Genomic DNA, 13629 nt, shown 5'->3' on the forward strand with positions numbered 1-13629 from the left:
GTATATTGCCTTTTTTCTTTGTATTTCTATGTTTTTTTTTGTCTTTGTATAGTGTCCTTGGGTGTTCTGAAAGGCGCTTTGAAATAAAATGCATTATTATTATTATTATTATTAATAGGCTGCTCTGGCATTACGGAGAGCCTTCCTGTATGTTTTGAGATTATCTTGCCAGGCTAGATTAAATTCTTCCAGTTTAGTGGCACGCCATTTGCGTTCAGATTTACGTGCCTCTTGCTTTAATTTACGAGTCTGCTGGCTATACCATGGTGCTAGCCTTCTTTGTTTAATTATCTTCTTTTTCAGAGGTGCAATAGAGTCTAGAGTTGTCCGTAATGAGCCTGTAATACTATCAACAAGATGGTCTATTTGTGGGTGGCTAAAGGAAGTAGACAAGTCCTCTGTTACAGTTAGACATGGCATTTGATTCAATGCTGAAGGAATCACTTCCTTAAATTTGGCTACAGCACTATCAGATAAACATCTGCTGTAGAAGCCTCTACACAAAGGCTTATAGTCCGGTAGTATGAACTCAAAAGTTATTAAAAAATGGTCAGACAGAAGAGGATTCTGTGGGAAGACTATTATATTATCAATTTCAATGCCATATGAAAGAACAAGATCAAGAGTGTGGTTCAGACAATGAGTCGGTTTATTTACACTTTGACAAAAGCCAATTGAGTCTAATAGAGAGATAAACGCAGTACTAAGACTATCATTGTGGTTGTCCACATGAATGTTAAAATCACCTACAATAATTACTTTATCTGTTTTAAGGATCAAGCCTGATGCAAATTCTGCAAATTCAGATAAAAATTCAGAATAAGGACCTGGAGCTCGATATACTGTAACAAATAAAATTGGCTGCAAAGTTTTCCAGGTTGGGTGAGTGAGGCTAAGAACAAGACTTTCAAATGAATTATAATTTAGTTTAGGTTTAGGATTTATTAATAGACTTGAGTCAAATATAGCTCCAACTCCACCACCTCGACCAGTACTTCGAGGAACATGAGTATTATAATGACTCGGAGGAGTGGATTCATTTAAGCTAACATATTCATCCTCTTGCAGCCAGGTTTCAGTGAGGCAAAACAAATCAATATCATAGTCAGATATTAATTCATTGACTAAGACAGCAAATGGATGCGATAAGCTGGCGACTTCACCCAAAGTCAGCTGGGATAGGCTCCAACCCACCATGACCCTGATGAGGATAAGCAGTTACAGATAATGGATGGATATTACTATTATTATATAATATAATAATAATAATAGGCTGAAAATCCCAAAGGCAAACATGAAAGATTATATGCTTGGCAAGAACTTTTTATTCAAGTGATTGGGTGCCATTTTGGACCCTGGTATCCAGTTCATATAACACATATATGGTTCTAACTTTTGTGAAAAGAGAGCCAGAGAGGAAAATAAGGAACCTATCATAGCATCTTAGCTGTGCTGCACCATCCACTTTTATACAACCTTCATCCATCGGTCGCATCATAAACTCATCCATCAGTTTTAGGTCATTTCTGTACGAACTAAACCTTTTGCCACTGAAGAAAGATGGAGTAACGGTACGGTGTGGGTACGACAGAGAAGAAGAAGAGCAGCTCTAAGGATTGGTAACTCACAGATGGAGTCCATGGTTGACATGACGCTGTATCTCCTCCTGTATCTGAACTCTGACAGCTTCTCTCCTCGCTCTGTCAAAATGGCCTCGAGTTCTGGTGACCTTCATGACTCTGTCAAAGTAAAAGTGCATTAACTCACACGTCACAGACGCTTTTATTAGTTCATAAAAAAGCTTCCATGTGTGTATGTGGTACTTGTTGAGGGAGTTGATGACAGTCATTTGAAAGTGGGAGGAGATCCGCTCGGTGTAGAACAGGTGTGAGTGATTGTGTTTGGGGTTCAGGCCTCTCCGCCCCCATCCCACATTACGCTCATAGATGTTAGTGTGGCGCAGCTTGGTGATGTCAACATAGAAATGAATATAAGAGATGAAAATGAAAGACGAGAACTAAATCTACAAAAATATGTCTTGTTCTTGAAGCTACCAACAATCCATCATTTTGTTGTGGGCTCAAGTTAAATGTGATTTCAGTTGCAGTTTATAGACATAGCCCTGACAGCCAGAATACCTTCTTGTGAAGCCGTTCCATAAACTTCTGGTGTGCTTTGGTGAGTACTGGATCAAGCTGAGCTTTTCCCTTCAGCAGGTCAGCGTACTGGGAGATGTGTTCACTCTTCAGGTTGTGGTTCAGATCTGGGATCAGTCTCTTGTAGCAGTGGCAGTGCTCCTCTGGTGGAGCGTCACCTACTGACTTCAGACCTGCCTCTAGCTCCCAGTCAAGAACTAAACATAAAAAATAGACAGACACATACAGATAATGCTGACAGCTGAGGCTTGAGGCTTATCGAAAGCTCTTCCTGTGTTTTTACCTGTTCGGAGTAACAGTGAAGCCTCCTCTTGTCCGAGCGCCTCACCCACGCTGCGCTGTAGAACTCTCCACAGTGTGTGACAGGCAGCACTCCAGTCCTTCCCAGCCCGCCTCCTGCACTCCCTGTCCACGCTCAACATGCCAGGATGGTGAGAGCTGTGAGATGATGAATGGATGTTCAACATAAACTATGCTCATGTTTGTGTGACAGAAAGATGAACGTCAATCAATATAATGTTATTTATAGGTGTATTATGTTCTTAATTTTTGATGTATTTTATTCATAATCCAAAGTATTAGACATAATAATGGAAATTTGGACCTGATTTTGGCACTAGCTAAATAATTTATTTAATAAATTATTGCAAGTGATTTTGTGGGGAACAAGGCCACTGTCTGCCTGCTCATGGTGGGAATTGTTGGATCTCTAAAGAGTACAGTCTAAACCTGCTCTGTATGGAAAGTGTCCTGAGATAACTTTAGTTATGATTTGGTGCTATATAAATAAAATTGAATTGAACAGAAATATCTAGCAAATTTCATGCCAATCAATCCACTAGCTGTTCTGCTGAAACAAAAAAATCTGCTGGAAACACTAAATGAAGTCTGGATCACTACGGTCATTACGATTGGTCCTCTTGTTAAAAAACAAAAGAGTATATGACATGATCTGATGCCATAAGCTTTGAACACTTTGTTTTCACCTGATGGGAAGTAAGCGGTATACAGGAGGAAGGCAATTCTCATCCAGCTTGTACCACATCTGGAGTAATGTGAGGTCTTTGTCCAAATCCCCCTGGCTCTTCACGCCCACAGGGCTGAGTCTGGCCTCCTCTGCTTCTGAAAATGAGCTGTGGGAGCTCTGGCTCAGCAGTCCTGAGTCTGTAGCCTGTTCTCCAAAATTCAGATAATTTCTGTAAATGGAATCCTGGATGAAGCTGCCAGAGCGGCTGTCTGTAGTGATGCTGGACCGGGAGCCTGAGGCAGGTAAGTCCTTCACTGGCTCGTCCCTGGACATCTGTTGGTCTCTTTCCACCACTCTAACTATGGCCTCAAAGGCCTCTCTGGGGATGGTGGAGGGAAGGCTCCGGACCTCATACTTCTGTCCTACAAACACCTGAGAGAACAACAGAACAAAGAATCAGCATCTGAATTACTGTCCCACCATCAAATAATCTTACAGGATGATATCTTACAATCAAGTTGGGACCCTGTGTTTTCTGACATTGCTGGAGATTCTCCACATGTAGCTCCACAGTGTCATGGTGTTCAGCAATGGGTGTTCCAACCCCCAAACGGAGGTCCACCATGCTGAATTCGTAGCCTCTCTGTTTACAGTACAGATACAGTCTGGGATAAACGTTCTCCATGAGCGCACTTCTCTCTGCAACTGTGTCTGAATCAAACACATAGATACACATAGATAGAAAGCAAGTTAACTCCAGGCTGTATACCACTGACCTCAGCCAGCCTCACTGGTCAGGGGTGGTCAGAAGTGTGCTGTGTCTGTTGCACCTGTAACTACACCCAACAATGATGTCACATGGACCTGCAGTTGAACTAAATCACTAGAGGTGAGTAAAAACAACATTTTCTCAGGTTATTTGAAATATGTAATTATTAACTTATTTGCGTTTAATTGAGGTGGGAGCAGCTGATGAAAAAAGATCCTCTGCAGAATTGATCTAGATTTTCTTTAGCTTGATAAAGCCCAGTTAACCTTACAGGGCAATTCGACTTGCAAAAGCATGAAATAACAGAGAATCCATCTCGTCAGGCTTCAAGCTATGTGCTTGTGTCCAACTGCAGTGGTTCAGACCAATCAGCGTCCTATGAGGAACTACTGAGAGCTACTAAAGAGGTATTTCAACTCAAAAATGTTATGTTAGTGAATCCCTAACATGACATTTTGAGTTGAAATGTGGAACCTGTTGACTAAATAAATTCAATGAAAGTCAATATTTCATTTTTTGAGTGTATGGATCAATCATCTGAGCTGAGTGAAGAGCGTAGAATGGCACTGTAGACTTTTCTCTGTGTTTTCAGTCGTCTTCCGACTGACTTCAGTACGGGTTTGACTGCATTATAAAGTCTGTTGATCTGAATGGTTGACGTTTGTCCGTGATGGGTGTTGATTGACAGATGGTTCTGCCCTTTTCCAAACAGTTTTCTATGAAGACTTCCCAAAGGGTTCTGTGTAACAAAACATCTATTGCTTTGTTAATAGCCCAGTAGCATCAAAAATCAAGAATATTTGCCAATACTACACACCATAAAGACTGATTTACAACAGTAAAAATAAAATATAAATCTGATGAGGCTACCAGATGTTCAGAAAAACAGATGGGTTGATTCTTACCTTTGTATCCTCCACAGATGTAGACCAGGAATCTCTTCTCTTCAGTAACAGATAAAGCATCCTCCTTTCTTTGACCATCGTCAGTCGTCGTACCACAGAAGAAGTCTGCCACTGGGAGTTTGTCATCCACATCATCTCTGTTCGACCTAACAGACAAATATGTCCCGCTGTCTGTCTCCGTGTCCTCATGGACACAGCGTTTATCCTTTCTTGCTCTTTCTTCTTCATCCTCATCGTCTCCGTTGAGCTCCTCCATGCTCCTAAGTAACTTTGGTGAGTCCCCAATAGTTTCATATTCATGGAAGTCTGAAAAGGCCTTGGCAGCTTCAAGCTGATGAAAAAAACATTAGGTTTGTATGGTGAGTGTTTGGCAGGTAATTTGAGTTGAGCACTACTCTTTACTCTGACTAACAACCTGCTTCAGGCTTACAGATGCATGATTTTATGTTTTCATGAAAAGGATGAAATACTCACATTCATTGACATGTATGAGTCTTTAAAAGACGTACTGTACCTTGAAAAAACGGCCTTGTTTCAGTATGTCACTTATTCTGTCGTCACTGTAAGGATCATTTGGGGTTTTGTGTTTTTGCAGTAGTTGGAGTTCAGACTGGAGACAAACAGGATGGATGTGGATATGTTTCAGTCATGATTGAACAGACTGCAGACATTTAGTGCTTCATTGTTAAGTGTTGGCCTGTAGAACTTACTCTAAGGTGAGCTGTAATACTGGACTCCTCGCTTAGTTTGCTGTCATGCCTCTTCCTGTTTGTCTTCTGCAAAATAAGAGCATGAGAGAAGACACGGGTGGATTTGGTTCATATTTACTAAAGGTGCTAAACTATTCTCAGACGTCAAGCTGTCATTTCCAAATGTTGATCTTTAAAATGAAAGCAGCTATCAGATATCCTAAGTGAATGAATTTTTCTACAAGAGATGTGTTTCCCACATAATTAAATTTAAATTGGAATATTGTTAATCTATGTGTCACAGATCAATGTTTCATCCTTGTGCGCACAAGCATGTGTGTGTGTACTAGTGTGGTACAGTGTTGCAGTGGGTGTGTTGGTGCCCACTGCTCCCCAAAATGTGTGTGCACACCCCTGACATACAGTCATGATACATGATTGATGTTAAACCAAGTGGCAACCTCTGCCACTGTGAAGTGAAGCCAATGCTTAAGTGACAAAATCTGCAGTTCCTCTATCGTCCACTTGAGGCTGGCTTCAGAAGTGAGTCAGTCTCCATAAGTCCCCATGTTCAAATGTCCAACTTCACAGCAGAAATAAACATGTTTACAGCCTGGTACAAAAAACTGTTTTGGTCTCTGTAGCTCATTTCCCCGTTCATGACAACTGTACTGAGGGTGAATTTATATACAACTCACCTGTTCACATTATATTAAGGCTTAAAGTTACGCAGAATTAACTAATTTGATTGCCAGGTGGATGCCTTTACAGATGGTGGTTATAGTAACCAGGCTTCAATCAGCCTATCTGAGCTTCACCCATGCTCCACGTCTTTGACCCTTTTTGGATCAGCCATGAGAAGGTGGAGACAGACAAGATGGATGAAGTCACGGCCACCATGTCCATGTTTTATACTGTCTATGCGTAAAACCACCAAAACCTAGTTAAACACACATCATGGGTATTCTGTGATGAGATGGTACAGGCATACATACAAATAAAACATCTATAATATCCATAATAATAATAATAATACAAATATTACTATTATTTTTACTATTAATACTACTACTACTAATAATAATAATAATCACCTGACAGAGTGAAGTTGGGCCATTGTTTATAGCTGGAAGTGTTAAAACCTCTCTGTCCTCCTGCAAGACATGCATGTCAGACTATACATCAGAGACTACACATCAACAATGTTTAGATACAATAATGTGACTATAATCACTGTCTACATGAGCATGTCATTTAATTAAATATAATAATTATCCATTCTCATCATCACTGGAAACACACGCATGTATCATGTGATGGACTGACTAAAACTGCAGCTTCTCTGTGGAGATGTGTTCAGACTGGAAGCTTCAGTCAAATGAGAACATCTTTCAAACCAACAGAAAGACTTTATGAGTTATTATTATTATTAAAATTAGTGACACTTCAGACTGGATCACGTGTCGTGAAGACAAACACTTACTTTCTTCTTGTTTTTAGGAAAAAGTCCGTCTCTGTAGTGAGTCCACATTCTGTCAGCTCCGGATGACAGACGGCCATCTGTCAAGCAGGAAAGTATCAAACCACCAACTTCCGACGGAGAATTTCAAAATAAAACTTCGAAACGGAATGAGTGTCGGATACAAGATCTAGAGTATAAAGCCTTCCATCCATATGTGCTCACTCCAACTCAAACAGACTCATGTTACAGATGAGCTATAGTTTACATACAGCGTCCAGCTTTTTATTTTATATTGAACATATTGACTACTGATCATCTATCTATCCATCTATCTATCTACACTCCCACCATATGCAATGTGTTGGGGTCTGCTCGAGGTTTCTGCCTGTTAAAAGGAAGTTTTTCCTTGCCACTGTCACCAAGTGTTTCATTCATGGTGTGAATTGTTGGGTCTCTGTGCAGATTATTATTATTATTATTATTAGTACAGTCTAGACCTGCTCTGTATGAAAAGTTGGATGATGAGAGAACTTCTGTTATGTGCTATATACTGTAAATCAATTTTAACAGATTTTTTTTGTTTGTGTTCTGATATTCTTTGTCATGAACTTTCTCTTTATCATTGAAAAAAACTGCATCCCTAACATTTGAATAAAAGTAGAATTTCAGTTCTTGAGATGAGTAAGCTTCCTAATGACAGGAGGTATCACAGAAAAACTCAATTCAGTGTTGTAACTGGGAGCAAGAGCCCACACTGAACAATATGTTTACTCCTTGGCTTTTGTTTTATTTTGAAGGCATAAGTCACTCAACTTCCTTTGCAACTGCAGTGTTGAAGGAAGAGGCAGTGACCACTGTTAGAAATTCAACATGAGACCTGGTGAATTCTGTTTATGAATACTGTCTTTTCTGATGATGTTCATAAACAAAGCTGCTGCAGGAGTTAAACTAGTTATTTACATGAATAAAACATAATTCATCAAAGCAATGAGCATGACACAATTAGACAAGCAATAGACCAAATATGGTTTTATTTATATATAAAAATTGAAGTTTTTCAATTCATTGGGGCAAAGAAACATTTGTCAAAACAAGGAAACATTTTGTGTGTTATTAAAAATGTCTCTGCTTTCACAAAGTCACATGATACCTTACAGTAACAGCAGGATGCTACTTGACACTTTGACACATCCACCTTAGAACCACACTCCAACATTTACGGCTCCAGTGCCTGGCAGCTGGGTGTCGTCTGACAGAAAACATGGCAGTGACAGCAAGTATCTCCAGCACGCTCCACCATGATGGATATCTGAGTGCTGTGGAGCAGTGCGACTCACAGAAACATACACAGAAATCACAGCCAGAATAATAATAATAGTAATAATGTGTTTTGTGTGTGTTTGTGTCCTCGAGTCCACAGTTACCCAGCCTGCTTTGGTTCTCAGGGTGGAAGCAGCCGTGCTGAGTGTTAAACGTTGAAGGATGTGAAGGCATCTAGACAGGAGCAGCATCATCGACAGGCTGCAGCCAGTTCACACCGCGCCGGCCTCGTGTAAAGCAGCACCACGTCTCTGCTCGCGGGCCTACTCGTCATCTTTACCTCCCGTTTTACTGAGCTGCAGCAGGGACACAGGCGAGAACAGTGAGACACGGCGGGATGTGAGGGCTTTAAAACAGGTTTTCAGTTTGGTGCTTGTCACTTACATGCTGGAGGACCAGGAGAGGTGGATGAAGATGGAGGAAAAGACAAGAACATGTTAATGATGAATGTCACTTGAGGCTGATGACGTGCACCATGCTGTGCAGAAAAGGTCAAATGCACCTACTTTGATAACGTCGACCCAGTTCCAGCCTCTCGGCAGCTCCCCTTTGTTATCTGAAAGCACAAATCATCATTATGTATATTAGGTTATCTGTCGACGGAAACCACCAACGCAGAACTTTAGTTTTAATTCTAGTGGAGATTTCTTTCTTCTTTTTTTTTTTTTGTTCTTGATTCACAACCAGAGATCTCATATACAATTCTGAATTTTATTTGTTTATATAATGCAGTAATTCTGATATAGGCTACTCCAGACAAAGTCCAGTCCAATCCCAATGATGGAGAACTTTAATCCATGTATGTAAGATATACATATTTATTCAGATGGTGATACTATTCAATACTTTCACACACTGATGGTGCAGATTTTTCCACCCAGACTTGACTGATTCAGAGTGATAGTTTGGAGATTTAACAGATATAAGAAGAAAGAAGATTATATTGGAATGTATTGTGTTTGTTACTTTAAATAGAGTAACTATTATTTGACACATAAAAAATTAGGGGCCGGTATTGTAGGAGCCAAAACGAATGTGTGTGTAGTTTGAGTTATGTATTTGTTTAGATCACACACGTTCTCTGGACCACCTTAAGTTCTCGTAACTGACAAAGGGTTGCATGTTAGTGATATGTGGTTTCACCTTATTTTTACCCCTATATTAGAAGTGGGACTCACACAAAGAGGATGAGTTTATGTTCCAATATTTTCTGTTGACCTTACCATATCATCTCGTCTAGTTTAGTTACGTTATGCCAAGTTAAATTTGTTGTTATTCTTCCGTTTAAAGCCACGAGAGAAAGTGGGCTGGAGACGAGTGAGAGCGTGCGTGTGTGGTTGGCGATGGAGCAGGTTAGTGCAGGAGTTAGTCTGAGCAACAAATGTACAGTGTAAGCTACATAGTGACAAAAATACAGACCATGGCATCTCACAGTCAACCCGGAGCTCCTGGGTTTGTGTGGAAAGTGAAGGGGTTTAACCCCGAAGTAGGTGAAACACTTGGGCCCCAGGAGATGGCTTTTCCCCTGTGCTGCCTGACTACAGCTGGGCAGCCGGACAGGAATCCGATTAACATCAGGTTTAGGACATTAAAAACTCCTGAATGATTGGGACGCACCACGTAAATCTGTCACTTTGCACTTTGGACCAGAGGACGCACTTGCAGCTCCTGCAGCTGATCTAATTAGCACAAAGGACACATATTTAAGTCTGTCCACCTTATCTAGTGATGCAAAGGCCAAACCGGCTAAACTTATGACGACAGTTACCTCGAGTTTGGTTTTATTGAGAACAACGATGGAAGACCAAAATGTGTCACGTGTCTTCAGGTACTTAATGAGGCTATGAAGTCAGCCAAGCTGAAGTGTCATCTCATCACAAAGCACCCAGAGACTCATCCTTCTCATTCATTTAGTGAGGTAGTGATGTGAGTGATGAGTGAACTGACTTGTGTGCGATAAGAGTGATAAAAGCCTAAAGCAAAAAATGTATTACTCTGTTATGAAGTTCAGTGTTCATTATGAATGAACTTTGACAATGTTCATTATGTTAAAGTTAAAGCAGTTAAGTTTAACACTTTAAACTGGTTTTAAAAGTCGTCTTACTGCTCATCTGTTGGTAGCTTTAACATTTGTTACTTGAAAATTAGAAATTAGTTCAAATATAATCTGAATCATTTGAAAATGTTTAAATGTGTTCAAATTTAATGTTTCTCAGTTCATTTCTACGAAACGGGTCTAAAGTATTTAGGTTGAAAAGTTTAAAATATAAAAAATTCCTATGGCAGTAAACAGTTTTTAATGTGCGTATGTGAGGATTATGAGGGGGTCCTTGGCCCCAAAAAGATTGAGAATCCCTGGTTTAAAAGTCCAGTGTGTAAAGTTTGACTGGATGGATGGATGGATGGATGGATGGATGGATAGATGGATAGATGGATAGATAGATAGATAGATAGATAGATAGATAGATAGATAGGCAGGTCTGTCTGTCTGTCTGTCTAAACCTACACACTGGACCTTTAATAAACAGCTTCAAACTTATCCGACGTGTCTGGATTTTTCTTTGGATTTGAACGAGTCACAGTGCTTAGCCTCTTATTTTAATTTACAGTGATAACTACATGCAGAATGGAGGCGGGGATTGAACCACAATCAAAGTGGAAGCCCTGTGTAATAATAACTATACAGAAATGCTTTCTTTGTTTGATAACCACATTTGCTGGATCATTGCAAATCGTGTGTTTCTTAATATGTATCAAGAAAGTTGACTTATGCAATGATGTTCTTGGGATCTTTGTTTGCACCTGTTCTGCTGATGATCCTCCTCTTCTGAGCTTTGGTCAGCTGCTCCTTCTTCTCCTTCTTCTTGGCTGTTGAGGCAGTCGTCATCACGTCACTACTCGATGTCAACGTCTGTAACATCAAGAAATACGTTCAAACTGACCTCATCGAGATGTGGTTGTGAAAAAAACAGGGACTTTTGAGTGTAGTTCATGTGATATCCAGCTGTGATGTTGGGCAATATCACATTTTTATGCCCCGAGACAAAGGAAATTACACAATGCCGACTGACAGAGCTATCACACACAGAACAGGACTGTACTGTGACTGACCACAGCAGTGACTACAGGCTTGTGGTTCTCCATGAGGGCCTCCTGGTTCTCCTTGGCCCACTCGAACAGAGTGTACATCATCGCGGTGCCCAGGTTGGCCTCCACCTGCTCCTCCAGCTTCGACAGGATCTGCTGCTTTGTGTCTGCAGAGCTGTTATTAAAAATCAACATAAAGGAAAGTCTGAGAACGACAGCATCACACGGTGGACATGTTCAGTCATTCAGACTTATGAAACAAACATCCTGACACAATCATTTAAGAGAATGTGTTGGGGGTTCAACAGGTGACAGATAAACTCGCTACAGCAAAGGGCTCACAGTGTTTCCATCAGTCAGTAAACTCACACAGACTGACCGCACAGCACAGCCTGCCACTTACATTCTGTTGTTAAAAAAGGCATCAAGGGACATTGTTGGCGCCGTCTCAGGGTACGTCTCCGGCCACGTGATGTCCAGGATGAACGCTTTGGTGTCCTCGAGCTCTCCTATCTGTTTGTCAGAGGTCATGAAGTACAAGTGAAAAAGCACGTCGGGTTTCTCGGTCCCATCTGACGTAGGTCCTGTTGAAACAGGATGTCGTGGAGACAGAGGTCACAGACTCGGACAGTACTCACCCTAAACTGAAAGGAAACTGGGCTGATCTCTTTGAAACACTCATCCCCCTCGTAGATGGAGCGAAGAGCCTCCAGCTCCATCTGTGATTGAAGAAGAAGACGGAGTCAGTCAGAGAGAAGGCAGCAGCAGCAGCTTGTCACCAAACACCACCCAGCGACATGCTCAGGCAGAGCTGACAGAGACTTTAGACCTGACTGCTGCAGTCTGATCTCCAAAGACAGCACCAGCAGAGGTTTCATTCTCTGCATAGAGAATAGAACTGGATCATGAAGGAAGATCACATGATTCTCAGTATCCAATCAAATGATGGCTGGGTTTTCCAAAGTGCTCACCCCATCCATACCTTGTTCAACTTTATTTCAACTGTTGTGTGTCGAAAGACCAGGCTGCCTCATGTCTGTTTCTGCCTCGTCTGTCCTTTTCCACACAATTCATTTTTAACCTCTATACTGCACAAGCTACAAGAACTGAAGAGTTTTAATGATTACACATCTTCACACTTGTTGATTGACACTGTTAGGCTCATGGCTTTGATTTTCACTCTGTGCTGGATAGATTGTTAGTAATGTAACCTACTATATGCAGGACAGAACCATGACTCAGGACTTTTCTTCATGTAATGATGACCTGGTTGTTTAGTCAGCATTCATGTTAACGTGCAGACATAACCAGACTTCACCTGATTCCACCTCTAACTGTGAGCCTGTGTAGCAGCTGGCTGTCGGTGTCAGCATCAGTGTCAGCATCAGTGTGCACAGTGTCAGTCTCTGTGGACAGAGGACGGGTCCACTGGTTCTGACAGCTGTCTGGTCTGTCTGTCAGCTCGTCACAGTAACAGGCTAGGCTAGCAGCCAGGCTCGTGTCATGTAGTTAGCAGTTAGCCGCTAACAGCTAACAGCGGCTAGCCTGCTCACTTCCCTTCACTCCTCACTCCTCACTCCTCACTCCTCCTCACTCCTCCGTACCTCCTGGTCCTCGTTGGCTGTCATGGCTCTCCTTCACTCCCCGTGTGCTCTGCTCTCTGTGCGGGGTGTGGAACGTGTAGAGGGTCCAGAGCTAACCGAGCTAGCAGCCCATCTCTGCCAGAGAACTTCCACAGCTGACACACTCACTGACTGCCACCATGATCGCACACGCATGCGCAGTCAGGCCTGAACTCTGAACCACGGGGGGTGGATTTATGAAGATTATGACAAATAATAATAATAATACACTGCTTCATGCAGGCAGGTTTGAATTAAATGTGACCACAAACTGTGAAAATATCAAACTTCAATAAAATAAAATCAATAATAAATTTAAATTGTCAATTCAATAAATAAAAAGAAACCGAAAACTTGTGTCTTCAGGTTACAATATGGACTGTAACATGGCTCAACAGATGGTATTATTATTGTTAGTAGTAGTAGTATTTATTTCTTTATTTTAAATATGTGCTATTATTTTAATACTTTTCTTATGGTATTTATTGAATTGTTTAATTTGTTGAAGGGACCTTGAGTATCCTAAAAGGCACTTGAAATAAATGTATTTTTAAAATTATTATTATTATAAAACAATTTGCATGAGGTGCCCTTTTTCTTTTTGTCTGCCCCGCCCCTCAGATATCTTGACTCCGCCACTGCTTGCAAATCC

At 41.1% G+C, this 13629-nt stretch overlaps 2 protein-coding genes across 3 annotated transcripts in view; both read right to left on the reverse strand.

Moving 5' to 3' along the window:
- Positions 1-7024, reverse strand: part of LOC109137463 (uncharacterized) — a 29484-nt gene extending 22460 nt beyond the window's left edge. For both annotated transcript variants that reach the window (XR_003463760.1, XM_027288098.1), the window contains exons 1-11: positions 6970-7024; positions 6581-6640; positions 5508-5573; positions 5312-5407; positions 4798-5128; positions 3635-3834; positions 3143-3555; positions 2440-2594; positions 2139-2353; positions 1824-1963; positions 1629-1739 (exon numbers count right to left, since the gene is read on the reverse strand). Coding sequence is in view for 1 of the 2 variants with exons in the window: in XM_027288098.1 (XP_027143899.1) it covers positions 1629-1739; positions 1824-1963; positions 2139-2353; positions 2440-2594; positions 3143-3555; positions 3635-3834; positions 4798-5128; positions 5312-5407; positions 5508-5573; positions 6581-6640; positions 6970-7017 (1835 nt within the window). In the remaining variant the exon portion in view is untranslated. The remainder of the gene's footprint in view (positions 1-1628; positions 1740-1823; positions 1964-2138; positions 2354-2439; positions 2595-3142; positions 3556-3634; positions 3835-4797; positions 5129-5311; positions 5408-5507; positions 5574-6580; positions 6641-6969) is intronic.
- A 926-nt stretch (positions 7025-7950) lies between these two features.
- Positions 7951-13144, reverse strand: rwdd (RWD domain containing 4). The gene is made up of 8 exons (XM_027288205.1): positions 12960-13144; positions 11994-12074; positions 11759-11868; positions 11380-11530; positions 11071-11179; positions 8775-8824; positions 8653-8655; positions 7951-8564 (listed from the first exon to the last, which is right to left on the reverse strand). Exons 1-8 carry the CDS (start codon positions 12981-12983, stop codon positions 8532-8534), a joined length of 561 nt encoding a protein of 186 aa, XP_027144006.1. The 5' UTR covers positions 12984-13144; the 3' UTR covers positions 7951-8531.
- Positions 13145-13629: the final 485 nt, after the last annotated feature.

Source organism: Larimichthys crocea, chromosome XIV (assembly GCF_000972845.2).
Source record: "Larimichthys crocea isolate SSNF chromosome XIV, L_crocea_2.0, whole genome shotgun sequence".
NCBI classification, from domain to species: Eukaryota; Metazoa; Chordata; class Actinopteri; family Sciaenidae; genus Larimichthys; species Larimichthys crocea.